This window comes from Notamacropus eugenii, chromosome 3, assembly GCF_028372415.1.
Source record: "Notamacropus eugenii isolate mMacEug1 chromosome 3, mMacEug1.pri_v2, whole genome shotgun sequence".
NCBI lineage: Eukaryota > Metazoa > Chordata > Mammalia > Diprotodontia > Macropodidae > Notamacropus > Notamacropus eugenii.
The window spans coordinates 117,626,861-117,647,884 of record NC_092874.1 but is presented as its reverse complement, the minus strand read 5'-3'; the positions used below and the strand labels follow the sequence as shown (position 1 = coordinate 117,647,884).

The window sequence follows — 21,024 nt, the reverse complement described above, 5'->3', positions numbered from 1 at the left end:
GGGGCAAAGAACATCTTGACTCTGGTCTGCTCTTCCCAAGCCCCAATACTGCAGCCAACAGTTCTAAAGAGAACTTTCTACCTCCCATAGGAGCAAACTTTTTTTTTTTTAAATAAAGGTAGTGAAACCACGTTTCAAGGAAAGGGGAAGCAATTTTTCAGTTATTAAAAGAAGTTCATAAGAGAATAGAGAAGAAAATCCATGAGTGCTGGCTCCCACCCCAGAAAAGTAGCTTACAGCTCTCTTTAGGAAGACAGCATAAGTCCATAGGGGATGCACAGGATTTGTGTAAACAGAGAAAGGGGGTACACTAGGAAGAATGCTAGTTATGAATAAAAGAACAGGGGTGAAATGAGCATCTTCGAATGCTCTGAGCACATTCAACAAAGGGAAAAAAGACAGAGGACTCTCTCCCATCTGGGGCACCAGGTAGAAGTAATGGAGTGGGGAAATCACTACTCCAGGCTGAGATCGGCACTTGGGAATGAGAGAGTGCTCTTGGGCCAGCCCAGGTCACCTGAAAAATTCTCAACAAGCCAGGTTTGGGTAAGGAGAAATAGAGGCAACAGGCAACGTGAGTTCCCTGAGATAGAAATCAAACCCAATGCCAAATTTTCAATAATTTGAAGATATAAAACTCAAATCACCTGAAGGGGAAGCATCCGAACCCACTGCACCATTCGTGAAGTGAACAGGGGCCATCTCAGAATCTCCTCCCAGCACTCTGGGGCCCTTCAGATGCATTCCCACACAGTCTGTCACTTCCACTTTGGCTGTGGTGGGACGTTTCTTTTCACTCAAATCTCCTGTGTTCTCTAACACATCTGCCCAATTAAAACAGAGCTACACTGCCAACCCCAGCCTCAGCAACAGGCACGTCCTCAGGGTTTCCATCAGAGATGTCAGCTTATCATGCCTGGCAAAAAAAAAAAGCCTGCCTCATAAACACAGGCCACTGCACTTTGGGTCCCCTAGGAACACCAAGCACTTTGTAAGCATCATCTCATCCCCTGTCTTGTCAAGGGGCTGGCAAGAATCATAGTAACACAGAGCTGGAAGAGATCGTAAGGCATCATCTAGTCAATCCCCTTGCCTCCGGCAGGACCACAATTCTCCTTTTTCCTAGAGAAAAATCAATGTCCACAGAGAGACTCAGTGTAAACTTAGCAAACCATGAGTGGAATAGGCTGCCTTACAGACTAGTGATTTCCTCATCAATGGAAGTTTAATGGATGAATGAATGGGCATTTATTAAGTACCTACTATATACCAGTCCCTGTGATAGACACAACAGAATGGGGATACAAAAATACAAGGCATATAAAGATAAAAGTGAGACAGTTCCTGCCCTTAGGAGCTTAAATTCCAATAGGAATAGATAACAGATTTAGGGTATTGGTGACTAGGGAAAAGAGTTTTTTCTCTAGAGGAGCCACAAGAATGGTGAGTGGATCCACAGGGTGGGCCATTAACAAGTCTCTTCCAGAAGCAATATGGGTATTAATTTGGATTTTATCACTATCCCCAGAGAAAAAGGTGGAAAAGCAAATGGAAGATGAATGAGCATCTCTCAGGGATATTGTAAATGATCTCCAAGCTTCCCCTATCCCCAAGATTCATAAATATAGTCCCTGTTCCCTCAATAATACTTATAAAGTTGGTTTTATTTTTAAAATTCACATTAGAAGTATCTTTTACCTTTCTATTACTATCACTCCCCCATTCACCTTCACACTGTTTTCTCCATTATGACAAAGAAAAACAATTAAACCACAGCATCTAATACAGAAACCCTGTCTGACAGTGTCCACAAGTTTCTGTCCTGTAAGTCCACCACCTCTCTATCATGAGAGAGATGAGGGAGGAGGTATAGGTAATTATCTCTTCTCTAGAACCTTCATTGGTTTTTCATAGCTCAACTTCCTTTTGGTGAACTTTTCATTTACACTGATGTATTTTGGGGGTATACTGCTCTCCAAGTTCTGATTATTGTGCTTAGCAATATTTCACACAAATCTCATATTTCTCTGAATCTTTTATATTTGTCATATTTGCTACACAATGATATTCTGATTAAAACCACATGCCAGAATGAATGGATCTGAAGGCTAGACTCTAAGTCAGGAAGACCTAGGATCAAGTCTTGTCAATGATACCTACTGTCTTACATGTTTTCTACAGCATGTAAGCTCTTTGAGAGAAGGCTTTAGATTAGGTTTAGTTTGGTTTCTGTGTGTGAAAGTGTACATGTGTGTGTGTGTCTGATCTTTTGTTATCTCAAGGCTTAGTGCAGTGCTTGGCACATAGTAAGCCCTTAATAAGTGTTTTTTGTCTTACCTTGTCTTGCATGTCAATTCTTTTCCCTGCACAGCTCAGAACCTCTCAGAGTTCTACTTCTAAGACTATAAATGGAAGAGAAGGTACCAGCTTGCATTGGTAGAGAGTATTTCCTTATCCTGGAGTTTCTTGTACCAATGGAATCATAAATCCAACCTCCATTGCTATCCCTTTTCATAAGTCATAATTTCTTCAGCCATTTCCAGGTGGGTTACATTAAAAATTCTTCCACTTAAAATTCTACTTTTTCTTGTCTTTACCAAAGTGCAGAGATAATCCATAATTCTCCAAAAGCTATGTTTCAACAAAAGCTCAGTTTCTACTAACCTATGATAAAAATAATAATAATAAGGAAGGAAAGAAGGAAGGAGGAGAGAGAAAGAAAGAAAGAAAGAAAGAAAGAAAGAAAGAAAGAAAGAAAGAAAGAAAGAAAGAAAGAAAGAAAGAAGAAGAAGAAGAAGAAAGAAAGAAAGAAAGAAAGAAAGAAAGAAAGAAAGAAAGAAAGAAAGAAAGAAAGAAAGAAAGAAAGAAAGAAAGAAAGAAGAAGAAGGAAGGAAGGAAGGAAGGAAGGAAGGAAGGAAGGAAGGAAGGAAGGAAGGAAGGAAGGAAGGAAAGAAGGAAGGAAGGAAGGAAGGAAGAAATATAAAAGAAAGAAATATAAATTTACTATGGGATTTTGAGCACTGGTGTAGTGATGGCTTAAAAGTCTGTTCTATGACTAAAATGTCTAAAATTAGAGAATCTTTTCATCAGAGGGATGGACATCCTATGGTTATTGTGATGATTTTGTCCAGGTGCAGAAACTCATGAAGACAGCCTTCTAAGGTACAGAGATGTTAGATCTATATTAGTGAAAGAAGCATCCACACTAGTATCTCAGATCCTTCAACTCTATTGAAGAAGCACACCTTAAATTGACTTCATTTCTTCTGTTTCTATCCTCTTTCCCTCTTTTCATAGACATGAGGAAAGAAAGGAGCATGCAGCCTTTAGTCAGTTAGTGAGCACCAAGCCCTAACTCCTAGACTTTCATGAGAAGATAGGATATACATGAACCTTTCCTAGAAAGCTGACATTGGTTGAGAGCAAGATTTTTTATATATTTATGAACATAAATAGCATGGGTAGAATGACCAAATGTTCCATTTCTAATATATGTCCCAGGGTACTAATAACTCTTTGGTGAATACCAATTTGACTATTTTTCCTTGACATATAGGTAGAGACAGAACATATTTATAAATGCAAGTACCCTATGTCCTCTAGGGCAGACCATTTACATGATAAGAAGCAACATGGTGTAAGATGTGGAAGGGCAGACTTAGAGACCTGAAACCTGGGTTCAAGCCCTGTCTCTTACAATTGTTTATGGGACCATGGGCAAGTCACTTTGTCTGTCAGTAACCTAGGAAACACTCTAAAACCACAAATCACAGACAAGAGGTCAAACTGTGTTGGGTGAGGGAGGTTTGTATACCAGGAGTTCTCCAAAGCTGAAATATCTGGATATCAACACACACACATATACAAATATATGGTCATATACATATGCATATACATATGCAGTTATATACAAAATGGTTATATATGTATACTCACATGTGTTTATAAACCATTTTCCTACTTCTAGGTTTCATGTTGCTAACAACAACACCAACAAAGGTTTCATATATTCAAGTTTTTAAAGAGCTGACTGAGGAACAATTCAATGAACATTTATTCCACAGTCAGGGCATCAAGGGTCAAATCTTGCCTCTTACACTTACTGTGATCAAATCACATACCCTCCCTAAGCCTCAGTTTCCTCATCTGTAAAAAGAGGGGGTAAGACCAGATGGCCTCTGAGGTCCCTTCCAACTTTCTAGGATACCTTATCACAGGCTGGCACATCAGACGCAGCCACTCTTTGCTAATTCTTGAGGAGAAGGGACCCAGCAATTGGTTCTGCAGGTGCTGTAGCACCTCACCTCCTTCCTTTCCCCTCTCTGTCCATATTCACGGTTACAAAAAAAGTTTTTGCCAGTGAAGTCCTTGGCACAGCAAAGTGACTGAGCATCAGAAACAGATAAAGTTTTTATCAGTGAAATAAAATTAAAGAAGATACATTATTCTCTGGGTTAGCCTTTGCAAACTAAGGATCGCTGGGGGTCTTTTTATCTGATTTGCAGATAAAACTTCAACAGTAGCAATAATAACTAACATGTACGTTACGCTTTACTGTTTGCAAAGCACTTTACAAATATCTCATTTGATCTCACACCAACCCAAGGGAGAAGGTACTATTATTATCTCCATTTTACAGATGAGGACACTGAGGCAGACAGAGGCTAAATGACTTGTCCAGGGTCACACAAACGAAATGTCTGAGGCTGAATTTAAACCCAGTACGTCCTGATGAGAGATCTAACATTGTATTCACTCAGCCACTTAATTACTCATTTGTGTCTCCCTCTATTAGAATTAACATTCCTTGACAGCTCTGGACTGTCTTGTTTTCCTATTTGCACCTTAGAGTTTAACAGACGGCTTCACCTGTAAGAGCTTAACAAATGTTTGTTTTTTTTTTAATTCATTCATTCATACTTGCATGAAAGGAAGGGAGAAGAGTGCCAGGTGAACCAATGATGAGGTCAGAGCCTAGACCAAGCTGCAAACCAGGGAACACAAAAGAGTGGAGTAACCATGCCAAGGAGGACAGCAAAATTTAGTTGGGAGTTCCAGCTAAGTCAAATTCATGGAAGCTGGAAGACAGAACAAGTATTGGGATGAGACTACAGTGTCAAGGTGTGCCAAAGGAATTTAGGAAAGGGAGAAGAAGCTTGCAAGGTGGATAGAGAGTTGCATTCTGAATGAAAAAGATCTAGTGACAAATTCCACCTCTAAGGCATTGGGCTGAGTCACCTTGGGTGAGTCACCTAATTTCTCTGTGCCTTGGTTTCCTCATCTGTAAATGAGTGAGCTGGAGGATGGCCTCTAAGGTTTCTTTTAGCTCCAAATCTATGATTCTGTCATCCTAAATGGCATTCAGGTCTAGCCCACATGAGGGCTATCCTCCCTCATGTCTCTCAAGGGTGAAATAAAATAGTTTGCACACTTAAATCTCTATAATAATATTATTATTATCCTTCTCATCTTTTTCTTTACTTAAAGAAGACAATCTGACATGCTAGGACCTTGTATGGCAGAAAGTTGGAGGGGTGGAGCAACTTAAGATACCTGGAACATTTTTAAATAACTTTCTCATGTTGTGATAGGGAATGGCAGTGAAATAAAACACACCCCAGTCCTATCAAGGAAGGAAGGAAACCTCAATGTGAAGTCCATCCAGGGAAACCACCGACGGAGAAGCGGGCACTGTTGCCAGGACTCAGTGAAACCCAGAGGGGCTGTGGAAACCAGAGCGATTCGAAACAGTTCAGGCCTCTCTGAGTTCTACCTCCTAAGAGGCGTTATTGACAATAGCCAAGAGACAAACAAGTCAGGATTTTTTTCCCAAAGCCATATTCAAACCTACCCCAGCACATTTACCCCAGTCAATGTGGCAAGGTGCCCTTCCAACTCGGGTCCACCCTCATCTGGCTTGCTTTTCTTCCCCCTCTTTCCCTTGCTTATCATATCTCTCCCCCCCACCCCCTTTTTCCTGCTTTGTTGTCTTGGTTACATGGCCAGACTCCTGATATGCTGCTAGTTTTCATTTTAATGATATGTTCTTGTAAAGCACAATATTTTACTTCAATTGCATGTGTCACTGGATAAATTCCTCCGGCACGTCTGACATTTGTGTATCAGCTGACTGAGTATGCCGTATGAGTCGGGGTGTTTCCACAGCACTTTCCCTGATTTTAATGTCTTTGCATCTTAATTTATGATCTGGATCTTTCTATGCAAAAATATATATACACATATGATTCAAAAAAAAGTGGTTCATGTATCAATAAATTTTAAACTGGCAAAGCTTCTTTGAAACGATCTCCCTGATTTACGTGTGCTGGTGATGATCATTTGGGGAATAGTCGGGTTTCCTAGGGCTGTTGCAGGGGGTATTCTCTCTCTTGAAACATCTCCAAGCATGGTTCCAGAACTAGAAGGACACTCATTCTTTACTCTCACCTTTGCGTGTGTTCGTCCTTTATTGACAAAGAAGACCATGCCATCAGAGAAATAATGACATGGCTTGCACTTGACTTTGTTTTGAGTGAGGGAGGGCTGTGCAGGTCACCAGCCTCACTTCTCCTCCAGAGCCATCTGAATCCAGTGACCAGATATTCATCAGGATGACTGGAGATGACCCAGGATGAGGCAATTGGGGTTAAGTGACTTGCCCAAGGTCACACAGCTAGTGAGTCTCAAGTGTCTGAGGTGAGATTTGAACTCAGAGTCCTCCTGACTCCTGCACTGGGGCTCTATCTACTGTACCACCTAGCTGCCCTACTCTCACCTTTGGGACACAAGCAAAACGCAGACACACAAAGTTTCCCAAAAATTTTAATGCAGTTCTAAGTCATTAACATCTTTTATCAGAGGGTAGCATGGTATAATGGGGATGGGGAAAGAAAGAAGGAAAGAAAAAGAAAAATTTTGGACTCAAGAGTCAGAAAGCCTGGGTTTGGGTCCTGGCTGGGACATTTAAAACTTACCAGCCATGTAATCACAAATCAGGTTGGGCTTCTTTTTTTCTTATTTCCAAATTGAAGGTAATGGCTCATCTGTCTACTTTGCAAGATTATTATTAGGAAAGTAATGATAGCAGATAATCTGCTATAATTGTATTAATAATAAAATCAGGAGTGCCACAGGATGCAAGACTGCTTCCACCTGAACCCCACTGAAAAAGATGTTAAGAACACTAATAGGGACAGACAACTCTTGATACCAATACTGATCAGTCCCTTACCTAAAATGGAGAACCTTACAGGATTCCCTGAAGCTCGAAGAGGGGTTAACTAACTTGCCTAGGGTCATGCAGCTAGTATGTGGCAATGCTTGAACTCAGGTCTGCCTGGCTATAAAAATCTGCTCTCTCTCTCTCCATTAGCTCAGACCTGAACTCTGAGGCACACGAGCTATGTGACCTTAGACCAGTCACTTCATTTCTTCATGTCACTTTGCTCATCTGTTGTAATAATCTACAATAATGCTGAAGGAGAAATAGCAAATACCAGATAGAACACTCTCCATATTTCTATTATTATTAGAAAACCGAGTTCAGCGTAGGGCAGAATTTGAAAGATGTACAATAAATCAGAAGGGTCAAAGACAAAGGGATGAAAGGGAATAAAATCAGGGGGAAAATGGGATAGATGAGGAAAAGTTAAAAATAAAATTATTATTTAACTGAGAGAAGAGGAATTGAGTGGGAGCTTAAAAAGGTTTTCAAGAATATGAATGCCTATAAAAAAAGAATAGTGACCAGCTGTTCTCTATTTCATCTAAGAACAAAATGGGTAAACAAACTGAATTTGCAACAGAAGGAACTGAGATCAAGAATGAGGAAGAACTTTGTCAATAAATAGATTATATGATAGAAGTGTCTGCCAGAAAGTCTTTAAAATCTTCTGGCTTGGGGAATTTAGAAACAGATTCTCTCCAGAAGCTGCCTACTTCTAGAGTCTGGAAAGGAGAATGTACACCTCAATAAGCGCAAGGAAGGCCATTATAGTGATACCTTCCACAAGGTGGGGGCTAGGGGCATGGCCCCCCATGCTCTGGAAAATCCATGTACAAGGTTTTGGCCCTCCCTTCATACCAGAGAAGAAGTCTGACTTTTTCCTTTTTGTTTTATATGGAGTTTACAATACCTTATTTTAAAATTTGGGTTAATATTATACAACACTATACACACACACACACACACACACACATACACACATATATGTATATATATATATAGTGTTTAGAAATATATATATATAGTTTAGAAACCCAGAAATGCATTATATATATGTGTGTGTATATATAAATATGTATTATAAATATAATATAAATTAATATATATGTGTATGTATAATACATTTCTGAGTTTCTAAACTTTTTCTGTGTCATCTGCTGCCTCTTACGTGACTTTTGCAGCTTCCACAAAACTCCTCAAGAATTCCCATTTAATTTTTATGCCAACCCATGATATACCAAAACTGAGATAGGGAAAGTCACGATAAAATGGAAGAGATAACTACTTTCTACACACACACCAGTCACCCCAACAACTTTTTCCCTGAATATTCTACACAAAACCTGTTTGCATTCCACAAGTTAAACCTCAAATCTAGACCCGGTCCTTCATTCTTACGGGGGAGGGGTTGGGAATGCAAGACAGACTTTCAGTTGTTTGTTTGTCTGTAGTAGTGAGGACAGTTTGCACTCATTGTCCCAGTTGCCAGGATGGTTAAGACCCTGTCAGGACAAGGTGAAAGGTAATCCATGAATATGAGACAGAGCAAAGCTAACTGCTTCACATGGGGATCACATGTCCAACCTTGCCTTCATGGGTCCCATGCTCCAATTCAACAATTCCTGCTCTTTGGAATTTGGACACCCTGCCAATGGATGGATGTTATGTCACCTATCTACTTCCTTCCCTAAAAACAAAACAAAAAAGAAACCTTCAATGACATGCTGCTTTTGTTTAGTCATTTTTCAGCCATGTCCCACTCTTTGTGACCCTTTTTGGAGTTTTCTTGGCAAAGATACTGGAGGGGTTTGCCATATCCTTCTCCAGCTTATTTTACAGATGAGGAAACTGAGGCACATAGGGTTAAGTGAGATCACACAGCTTGCAAATGTCTGAGGCCAGATTTGAATTCAGGTCTTTCTGACTCCAGGTCTAGCTGCCCTAAATGGCATGTCTTCATTTTTTAATTAATATGCAATAAAGTTAGAGAGATTTTAGAAAGAATTCCAAAAGATGTCTTTAAATAACCAGGAATATTTAGGGTGTTGAATGACTGGAACTGGTCACTGGCTTAGACATAGAAGAAAGATATGCTCATATAAAAAACACACTTACAAACAATACTTTTGGGAATAAAGTTTAATTTTCTGGTCACCTCTCCTTTGTCTTCCAAGACACTTGTGGTAGTGTGAGCTCAGGGAAGATAGATAAATGGATAGATAGATAGATAGATGATAGATAGATAGATAGATAGATAGATAGATAGATAGATAGATAGATAGACAGATAGATAGATAAATATAAACTTATTTTCTTAATAAGATAAGAAAAATGTGAAGTTCAAATCTGCAGAAAGCATATTACATAATAATAATAGCTAAGACATAGAGAACATTTAGGTTTGCAAAGCACTTTATCTCATTTTATCATCACAAACCAGGGAGGTACAAGCTACAACTGTCCCCATTTTATGGATGAGAAAACAGAAGCATCAATTAAATGATTTGCCTAGGATCATAAAGCTAATAAATTTCTTAAACAGGATTCAAACTCAGGTTTTCCTCACTCCAAGTCTAGCATTCAAACAATATCACCCAAATCCAAATATAGATTTTCTCTGCATTATCAAATATTTTTGATTCCATGCTAGTGCTGCTCTCCAACCACAGAAGTGCTACATCCATATATTATACATCATAGTTAATATATGCAGATATATTACAAGCATGTTCAACTTTCTAGTATTTACCTAAATGACTAAGAGCTGGGAGAAGCAGCCCTGAATTACCCTGCAGGGTTCAAGGATCAACATTTGTTCATTGGTACCCAAAACCATGAACTCCCAACTCTCCTTGAGATATAATTTATCAAATCAGCCCTCCCTCACTTAAACCCAATTCACTTTCAAGTCATGACATCATCTGATGTCATGGTCCTCTTCAAGAACAAAGGACAATCCACACAGTGTTTATCAAATCATGCAACAAAGATGCAACCCACCCCCAGTGGCATTTTATGATGAGATCCAATGGGTTACACCATGTATTAGCTGCCTCACCTTTGGGTCTAGTATGACCAGCTCTAGGTTCTCAAAGGCTATGCCGGTAGAATCTAAAACCTGCTAGGTCCCACTAAGCTGGAAGGAAATTGAGTGAGGGTCTAGCAGTGTGGCCTGTATCTTCTGTCTGACGACCAATAGAGCTATGACCTGAGACACTCATGACCAGCACTGGTCACCGGATGATATTATTTTTTGAAGAGGCCATAGCAACCCATGATGACTTTCCTTTAAAGCATGAAAGTGTTGTGATTTATACAGGTCTAGGATAGGAGTAGGGATTATTAGCTTTTTTCATGTAATTAACTACTTTGGCAGGCTAGTAAGACCTACGGACCCTTCTCAGAATCACATTTTTAAATGAATAAAATAAAATTCGTAGGATTACAAAGGAAACAGAGATATTCAGATACTTAAAAGGCAAGTTCAGGGCTCCCAGATTAAGGCCCTCTGATGTAGGGGGAAGGAGCACTCACATAAAGGAAAACAAGTATACTTGAAGTATTGGACATAAGTATAGAGTGGTGCCAGGAGGGAAAAAGATAGGATGATGCACAGACAGATTGTTTAGAAAGAAAAATTTAAAGGGTATGGGGGAGAGAGACCTCTTCTGAGACAGGATAGACCTAGTGACTCGCCATCCAATATGCCAAGAGCTTTCAGAGAAGCTCTACAGACGCACCTGCAGCCAATCAAAATAGCATTTTTCTCTTGAGATTTTTCTTTTAAACCAGAGCTTGAAATCTTAATAGGTCGTGCCTTCTGGCTAAGGACCCCACAAAAGCTGACATCTGTCACACTGATATAGCATATCTCTAGCATGCACATGCATATAAAATTTACCTTTTGAAATAGGCTGCCAATATCATCTACAGCATATACAACATAAAACAAAACCAAAAGAAGGGGGGCATTTAAATGGGTAGTTCCCCAACATTCTCCCCCCAACTCTCCCCATATAATGTGCTCACAGTCTCCAAGAAATAACGGTAATCAGAAACAAGGCTGAAAGGATGTATCCCTTTCAGATATAATCAACAGTCAGCAATTTGAGGGCTGTCCTCAGAGTGAACCTGGATGGAGCGTAGCTTCTGGACCCCTGAAAACATCTACTGAAGCCCCCTTCCCCTCAGACCCGTACCCATGCCCACTCACGCCCACACTCTCCATTCCGAGGCCCCTGTCATACTGCAGAGAGCTCTGAAAGGCACTGGATAAGCACAGGGGATTATTACAGGGTTGAGGCAAGGCAACTCTGTAATTATGACTGCACTGTGATTTCCATTATTGTAACCCCCTGGTTTTCAGCAGCTCACAAAACTTCTTGCAAAATCCTCTTCAGCATGAAAGCTTTTCACGCCTGGTTTTTTGCCCAAAGGTGATTTTGGTCCAGATAACCTCTGGGAAAAGCAGGCCTGAGTTATTACAAGGAAGGGGAGTAAGGTGGGAATGGAGGCTGGTTGGGGAGGGTGGGGGTGTGGTGTGTGACATTCCATTGTTTAGGGAAAAATAAATAAATAAACTTGCTACTTTCATTTTTTATTATTTCAAACAACAAACCCAAAGGCCCGGCTTTCCGTTCTCAACTCAGACAGTCCCTCAGGGGCTTCTGTGCTGACTAGCCATATGAACTATGGCTGGGATTTGGCAATATTATTAAAAAGTGCCACCATTCCAAAGTTTTGTGGCTGAGTAGGCTTTGCTTTTCTCTCCAGGGCACCATTGCTCATTTCCCTCCATAGGACCAAGGGTTCAGCCCTTTCCCTTCAGGTATGTATAACTCCACTCCTATCACCCTGGAAATTAAGTGTTGAAACATTGAAAGACTATAGAACTCTGATAAATATAATGACAAATTATGATATAGGGAGGACTGAGGATGAATCACACCTTTACTTCCTGCCAGAGAAGCAGTGGACTTAAAATCCTGAATTAGACGTGTATACTTGGACATGGGTAACGTGGAGATATTTTGCTAGACTACTGAGCATTTATTATGAGGGTTTGGGGGCTTTTTGTTTGGTTTTGTTACATTGTTCTATAGGGGACTGGGAGGTTGCAGAGAGGGAGAGAAATAATTGCAAAAATAAATTTTAAAATAAAAAAAAACCTTTTAAAATTATTTTTTTCCTTCCCCTTACCACAACCCCACCCCACCCCCAAATTAAAAAATGAGTTTTCCAGGTGACTGAAACAGTTACACCCACCTACATAAACCTACTAAGATCTTAGGTTAGAAAATGGTAAGACCCTAACTACTCCCTGTGTGAACATTACCACATTCACAGCAAAACTGCCTGACCTTCAGATAAGTTTTATAAGCCACAGCCCTTCCCTTAGCTTTCCCTAGGAGGCCTTTCTCTTTAGAATGCTGGAGATTTTGACCACGGCTCCTAATGATGTGCACACATGATCACATAACCCTTTGATGAGGAAGATGACACTGTTGACCCAACTTCCTGAGGACAAGGGCTATGGAAATCCCTTTTCAAGAAAAAGCCAGCCACTCTTTCATGGCCAATCTCCCTTGAAGGGATCCAATCCAATCCAAAAAATATTAAGTGCCTACTATGTGCTAGTCACTGCTTTAAGCACTGACTTTCTCTCTGCTAAGTAACTGGCCTTCAAGGCCAGTGAATCCTTAATCACTATTACTTAATTATTTATTACTTAATTTCTTAATTATTCATTACTTAATTTCTTCATTAGTTAGTCTTTTTCCCTGAACCCAGAAAAATGCTTTCTTGGTACATAGTAGATATTTCATAAGTGTTTCTTAAATGAATGAACAAATTCTCCAAATAGCCCAGACAATATTTCAGTTTCCAATCTTCCCAGCCAGTCACTGGTAGCTAATGAAAAGGTCTTCCAGCCTACCTGAATTAGTTTGTGCTCAGGTAAAGCACTCAACTCCTTGAGTTAAAGCACTTCGCAGATTTTTGTGCTTACTGTTCAGGTTGCTTATAGATCAACTGGACCTGGCAGAATATGTCCTAATTGTACATTACATATTATTCTTTAAAAAAGTATATATTGTATAGCTCGCTTAGCCAGCTATTTAAAATGCAGTCAAGAACCAGAAAATTAAATTTTTTAAAAAATCTGTTAGGAGTGGAAATAAACATTTTGAAAGTCCCTTTGCTAAACCTCAATGCATTTTACTTATTGGCAAGTCCATAGGCATGCATTTAAATTCCATTCACTCTTGACTTACACACAATTCTAACAAGCTTGGTTGTGTGGTTTCCCAACTCTTTGCAGGTTAAGGACTAGACCTGTGGTTTTGTTGTTATAAGGAACCCCAGGGTGTGGAAACTCCCTTTACCATTGAAGGTCATCACCTTGTCTGTAACTTGAGAACTGCCTGGGGCAAGTGGCTCGCCCAGGGCTACACAGACAGTATATACCAGAGGCAGTCCATGCAAAGCTATGAAATAAGGTACAGGTTGGGGGGAAAGGGCCTACTACAAGTAGGCACTAAAAATATGGTTAACAGGAGGAAGATACCCAATAGTGGAGGAGGAAGAAGAATTAGAGAAGTCAAACCCAAGGAATCAAAGAGTATGATAATCTGGAGTCATATATTGCCAAGGCAAACAGCCACATGCACTTCCTTAGCTTCTAGTGGCACTACTTGTTTTCAACACAGTGTAATAACTGATGTGTGTAACAATCACCAATCATACCAAATGGGTAAATTATATTTGTCATACTATGTACGGAAGACATCGTGAGTCTAAGGACTTTCATAAAAAATAAAAACATTTTGGGAAATGAGGGTATGTACATCAGTTATCTGGGGAAAGAGGATCTATAAGGAATAATACTTCATTGCTGCATGATTCTAGATAAATGAGGCCCTATTATACACCATCTTTGCCTAGAGTAAACAGAAGATGACTGACATATTTTCATTCACTTACATTTCTTTTCCAGGAACCAACTAAGAAAGAGAGATACCTTGACTCCAATCCTCTCCTCAGTTTACTATAGGCCATACTACAGAGAACAGAATGTCTAAAATAAAACAACCTTGACCTGGCTGCTCCAGAATGGGATATTCTGTCATACCATATGATTTATCATATACTATCACTGAAGATTTGTACAGAGTGTTTCTACTCTGGAGATCTGTGGTCATAGCCCAGGCATACAACAGAGAAAAACGAAGGAACACAGAGCATCTGCTTCATGCCAGAGAGCATTGTTTCACTCTCGCCTGATTTCCCCTAATTTCTAGTGTATCTCACATATCCAATTGCTTTGCTCTGACATGGAGGTGACTCTAGGTTTCCAAAGCCTGTGCCAGCAGAGCCCTGGCAGGCCCTACCACACTGGGAAGTCTTCAAGGACAGGCCTTGTGGTAGATAGACTTTGTCTGTCATCTAAAAAACAACCTTTCTGTGTGGGGAGAGCCTCATCACCAGGTCACGGTTTCTTTTAGTTACTGCCACTCATGAAACATGGAGGTCATGCAATTTCGGCTGGAATATGGGGTGCACACTGGTGAAATGACAGGTTTTTCAAAGAATCACAATTACAGCCTATGCAAAACAAGCATTTCTTGAGCTCCACATGCAGTCAGAATTTTCCTTGGCAAAGATTGTGGTTCAATTTTAAGCCAACAAAAGGGGTGCACATTATATACAGTCACAAAAAGGCTCGGAAGCCAACTGAAGAGGTACGTGTCATACAACATGTATAATGTGCTGTGGCCCTGGCTCATTCAGCTCCAGTGCTGCTAACAACCCACAACAGAACTGCACTGGTTGATTTGGAAGAGACCATGTTCTGGTAACATTCAATGCTATCTCACCAGAGGTCTTCAGCGCTATGGTATCAGCCACACCCAGCACACCTTGATGGAATTACAATAAAAAGTCAGGTATATCTAAATCCCCTAGAGAACTCCCTAGCTTTGATGGTAACTGCTGCCACCAGTTCCATACCAAATTCACATATACCTGCCTTCATTCAGCACCATAATCCAGCAAGCAGTCTGATTGTCCCCACTAGCAGCCCCAATGTTTTCTGCTCTTTCCTCACCTTGCCCTAATGGAAGCCTTGGCATTACCAAATGCATTGGGTACAAATGGACTGCCAACTCGAATCACCAGAGTCAGAGTCAAAGGGGCCCCATCAAACTATTGCAGTCACAGAGTTGCCCTCTTCAGTTAGTTTCTAACACCTTATCACCTGTAGCCAAACCTAGAGAGCATGTTCTGGGTCCAAGAAAGGACAGAGTAAAATAGTAATGGTTGTTGTGTGACTGCTGAGTGATGCCTACTTCCAAGACTGATAAAGTTACTCCAGAGGGTCACCACTGGTTATCATGATATCATTAACCCATTTCCTTAGCTCTGGCCAACCAGGAACAAGGTATAAAAAAGATCAGACCCTAGGGTGTAACCAGCCTTAGGTTCCTGAACCTACCTCCTTAATGGGCTCATGTTTTATTGGGGTTGCCCCAATTCCACTTCCAGAGGTTTTCCCCAAACCAAGACTACCATCCACTTTTCCTTGGCCCTTCTTAGGTAGAAGACAAACATTTCTTCTCTGCTTGTCCCAAAGAACTCCCATAAGATGTGAAGGATCAATGGAACATTTTACTACTCAAAAACTAGGCATGCATAAAATAATCCTGCATCCTTCCAGGATCTATAAGTTTATCAGTGGGCTACCCACCTCCTGACTCAGATCAATACCACCTCTCCCAAGTCGTCACATATTAGCAGATGTTCTTTCTGGAATTCTAGGGCAAAAAATAAATAAACACCTGGTAGCCAACCTTTATCTATTCATATACAAGAGGAAACAGAAATAAAGACAGCACACTAAGACTTTCAGGGCTTTGCGATGTCAGCAGTGATATCCATGTGTTTCCCAGTTTTTTCTTCATCTCTCTTTTTAACTACCTGATCTCAAGCAACATGCTTTTCTCTCTGAGACTGACAACACTCCCCTTTCAATCATTCTTTTTCCTTAGCAACATCATAGACTGCCAAGTGTTGCTCTCCTATCTCTACATACCTATGCATCTGATCTCCTACCTTTCCAGGGCAGGAAGACAAAGGAAACAGACAATAACCATTCAGACACTTTGGAATCAATTTCTTGACTCAGGGTATCTATATAGCTCCATAAGACACAAAGCAAGATAACTTTAGGACTATAGGTGTCCTTATGAAATAGGAAAGAGATGCACAGATAGACCAAGGGGCTTTCCGAAGGTCTCACTGCAGTTCAGTTGCAGAACTAGGAATGATCTAGTTCAAAATCACAGAAATACTCCATTGGCAAAGTTCCTACCTTTTTCAGCTTGCCACTCTTGGTACCCACGAAAGCCAATGAGTGCTCCTTGTAAACATAGGCGATGACTGAGGTCATTCGGTCCCTGTCCTCTGTGAAGATGGGCATGCCACGTACCATCTCTGAAACGCCAAGGGGTGCATTCATATCCAGGCCACAGAAGTTATCATCAATGGTTAGGAGCTGAGGATGGCAAAAAAGAAAAATTAGGGGAAATCAGGGTAATAGAAAGAGCACAGAATTCCTCCCTTCCTTTTCCACATTTCAGTGACCTAGAGTATCAGTCAATCATCGTCATCATCCTCCTCCTCCTCCTCTTCATCATCCAAAGCAACTTGGAGGCATAGAGAGATTTCCATCTTCACAGATGGTGGAAACTCACACACATGTGAAATCATATTTCTCTAATATTAAAAGAAGAACTTTAACGGAGTGTGTATCCATATCCAAACTAGATAGCATGGCAGGAAGAAGGAGGACTTATTGCCCCAGCATTCTGTTTTCATTCACTCTTTTTTGTTACTGCCGTCCATTCATTTCACTCGTGTCCAATTCTTTGTGACCCTACTTGAAATTTTCTTGGGGAAGATACTGGAGTGGTTTGCTATTTCCTTCTCAAGCTCATTTTGCAGATAAACAACCTGAGGCAAACAAGGTAATGTGACTTGCCCAGGGTCACATAGTATGTATCTGAGGCCACATTCGAACTCATGCTCTCCTGACTAGAGGCCTGGTCCTCTAATCATTGTGCCACCTTCATTCAGTCTTAGCTTATGGAAGGCACCCAACTGCTCTGGTACTCAAAGTCCTCCATTTTGATCTAGCAGAAAGCACTCTCAGTCCTTGGGAGCCTAGAATTTTTTTCCTAGCCCTGTCACTGATATTGGGAAAGTTAGTTAACCTTTCTATGACTTCTACATTATAAAAACAAGGAGAAGTATCTAAACTTTCTACTGGGGTTCCCATAAAGATTACGGAGATCATGGGTAAAAAAGTCTTTGAGTTCCTCAGGGAGAGGTGTGAAATAAAATACAAGTTGTCATTTTTCAAAAGACTTCAGTTGAGCCAAATGAAAAGACATCTGGAGAACAGCGGGAGGGATCCTGCCAACAGAGCAGTGTGACATTAGACAACTTGATACTTTCCAAATTCCCAAGCAACATCCCTTCTTAACATGCATGTGTGCACGCACACACTCACACACACACATGCAAAACAACACACACCTGAGTAGCCAGCTTCCCAGAAGATTCTGTATGTTGAGTAGGCATGGTGGGTAGAGTTGGAAAAATCTCCCACTAAAACTCTCTCTGTGACCTCCCCTTTGCCAATATGATGGAAAGCCAGCCTCCTGGTAAAAGTTGGAGGATTATTTCAAGACTCCAAGGAAACACATTCCGCTCCCCCAACCACTGTCCCAAAAGTGACATGTGGGAGACTAGGGAATTCACAAGAGACACCATAGATCTTTCTTTCAAAATAAGGAATTGGAAAAGGAGGAAGAAAATGGACAAGGGTAGAATGAGAAGATGAGTGATAAGGGTATGATTGAAGATGGAGGGACATGAAGTGGAAAGAGCCCTGGCTTAGGAGTCAGAGGAACTGGCTGTGATTTTGGATTCTTCTACTAACTACCTGTGTGACTTTGGGCAATCGGTTAACCTCAATAGCCTGTTTCTTCATAGGAAACATGAGAGGGTTGGAAAAAATAAAATACTGAATTGGTCCCTTGCAGGTCTAGATCTTATGTGAAAGGAAGACATGACTGTCAAGGTAGCCAGACCAACACTGAGAGAAAGACTTAAGAGTCTCTGTACTGAAAATTTTTCCATTCCCCATTTCTGCAAAGTTAGGCTGGTACCTCAACTCTAACAGTCTTGACCTTAGACTTTGTTCCATAGAAGGGTTTTCATATCAGGTTTTTTTTCTCCTCTGATCCAAATCGGTGGATTAGAATGATTCTTCACATTGCATAAGGGAAACTGAGGCATGAGGAAAGACAGCTCACTATCCATGTCCTGAAACCAACCTTCCCCAGAATTCCATTTCTGAGTGGGTACAGGGACTGAGATTCTCACCTTCCCTCAGCTTGGAAACAAACAAACTAATAAATACAGTGCTTGTAAAAAGAGAATGGTACATTTAACCACTTATCACTTTAAACTGTCAGCTGCTCAAGGTCAGGACCTCAAGGACTTGTGTGTCCTATACAGTACCCAGCTCTATATTCTGTGGGCAGTCTGTAAAGCATTCACTGCATCAAAGGGAAGCCATCTGTCAAAGCTTGGGGTTGGTAGCTTGAAGTTGTTGTATAGGAATCCCCTTTCCAGTTTTCTTGGAGGTTCCCTGCCCATAAGGCCCTCTGTAACTTGCCAGGCTTATCTGTGCCTCCATCTTTCTGGACTGGGCAATAGAGAAGACAGCCCTGGGTACTGCTGGCTGGGCATGGGAAAAGATTGAACAAAGTATGCTTAGTAAGGACATTGATGTGGATCAGTATAAGGGCCTGCAACTTTTTTGAAGAAGGGGAAGACAAGTGTTCAATGTATAGGAGTTTTTTCTTAACAATAAAGTCCTTGAATAGAATAGAGGGATGAAAACCCCCAGCTGATGCACAATTCTTATAAGAGGGAATCCTGACTCAGTGGTAAGCAGGGCACCAGGGAAATAACTAGAATGAGGCGATGGGAAGAGGAGCAGCTAAATGGCACAGCAGATACAGCACCAGACCTGGAGTCAGGAGAACCTGAGTTCAAATTTGGCTTTAGATTAGCTGTGTGACCCTGGGCAAGTCACAAGTTTGCTTCAGTTTCCTCATCTGTAAAATGAGTTGGAGAAGGAAATGGCAAAAGTCAGACACAACTGAAATGAAACAACTGGACAATGACAGTGGGAAATGCTACATGTAGAGTCCTGGGTTCAAATGCCACCTCAGACAATTGCGCTATGTCACAAAGGCCAGTCACTTAAATTCTGAGCCTCTGTTTCCTCATTTGTAAAACGAGATAATAATTATTATAATAATTATAACATGATAATTATTATAATAATAATTACTTACAATACTAATAAAACTTACATTATCTCTCTCACAAGATTGTTGTAAGGCAGTGCTCTGCCAGCCTTAAAGTGCTACATGAATGTATGGTTGACATTATGAAGCTAACAGGTAACAATTTGGCATTACCTAAACTAAGCCTTAGGAAGAAGCATTGTGTTTAAAGGATAGAGCCATTCTCAGATCAAGAAGATTTGGGTTCAAGTCCTACCTCATATAAACAACATACATATATATACACATACACATATACATATACATATCCATATATATATGAACTGTGTGGCCTTGGGCAAGTCACTTAACTTTATTTACCCCCAGAAATTCTCTAAGATGCAAAATTTCAGAAGACAAACCATTCTGCCTTGGTAGAGAAAATTTCCTCATTGAGGATTCCCTCCACCAATAAAATTGCTGAGCAGGTCTTAACAAAACAAAATCTTGCAACAAATAAACAAAATCATTCAATAATTTAGCTTCCTCATCTGTAAAATGGGGTTGTTGAACTACAACCAGTGACTTTCAAACCTTTTGCCAAGTTAGAACCCTTCAGTGAAAAGTTCTGTTTTCTGGAGAAACTTTTTGATGGTAGAAATCTTCTAAAATTATTATTTTTAATGCTAACAAAAAATGCAAGGCTCAGAAAAAAACCCCAACAACCCTTGAAGCCCAGCTTGAGAAGCTTTGTAATAGACATCACCTAATGTCCCTCCCAGCTCTAACAATCTGTGATGTGAGATCTACCCTCGCTCAATCAGAACTTGGATTACAGTTTTATCTTTGTTCATGTCATGCACCCCCTACCTCAAACTTCCCACCAAAAAAATTTAAATTCCTTGAGCCCAGGAGCTGTATTGTTTGTATTTTTGTATCTCCAGGTCCAAGTACATAGTAGGGGCTTTATAAACATTGGTGGGACTATTGAGAGATAGACAGACAAACAGAGGTGAAAAAGAGAGAGGAGAGACAGAGACAGACACTGACAGAGAGAGAAAATCAACTCCTTGCCCAGGAGAAGGAGGACAAAGGAAGCAGCCCTGAATCTTCTCGATGTGACCTTTAAGTCCCATAGATCTTTCCCACTAAAGTAGGTGAATAACTAAGTCTGGGTCAGTAGCCATCAGGGAATTTAAAGAGTCAAGTGATAAACTGACCATAGGTTTATAGTTGATAGAATCAAGAGTTTAAATAGATTTCAGAGCATTCAGAGGGAGTTCAGCGATCATTTAGTCGGACCTCTCTGTTTATGGGTAGGGAAATAAAGTGACTGCCCGGTATCACATAGGTCATAAATAAGATTTTAGGGTAGTAACTCTAGACCACAGAGGCCGTCTAATCCAAATTCCTCATTTTACAGATATAGAAACTGAGACC

At 40.5% G+C, this 21,024-nt stretch overlaps 1 protein-coding gene across 1 annotated transcript in view; it reads right to left on the bottom strand.

The window, feature by feature from the left end:
- The window catches only part of PLXNA4 (plexin A4), a 564,470-nt gene that overhangs the window by 518,657 nt on the left and 24,789 nt on the right, over positions 1-21,024 (bottom strand). The window contains exon 2 of the mRNA XM_072652713.1: positions 16,593-16,775. Within this exon, the coding sequence (XP_072508814.1) occupies positions 16,593-16,775 (183 nt within the window). The remainder of the gene's footprint in view (positions 1-16,592; positions 16,776-21,024) is intronic.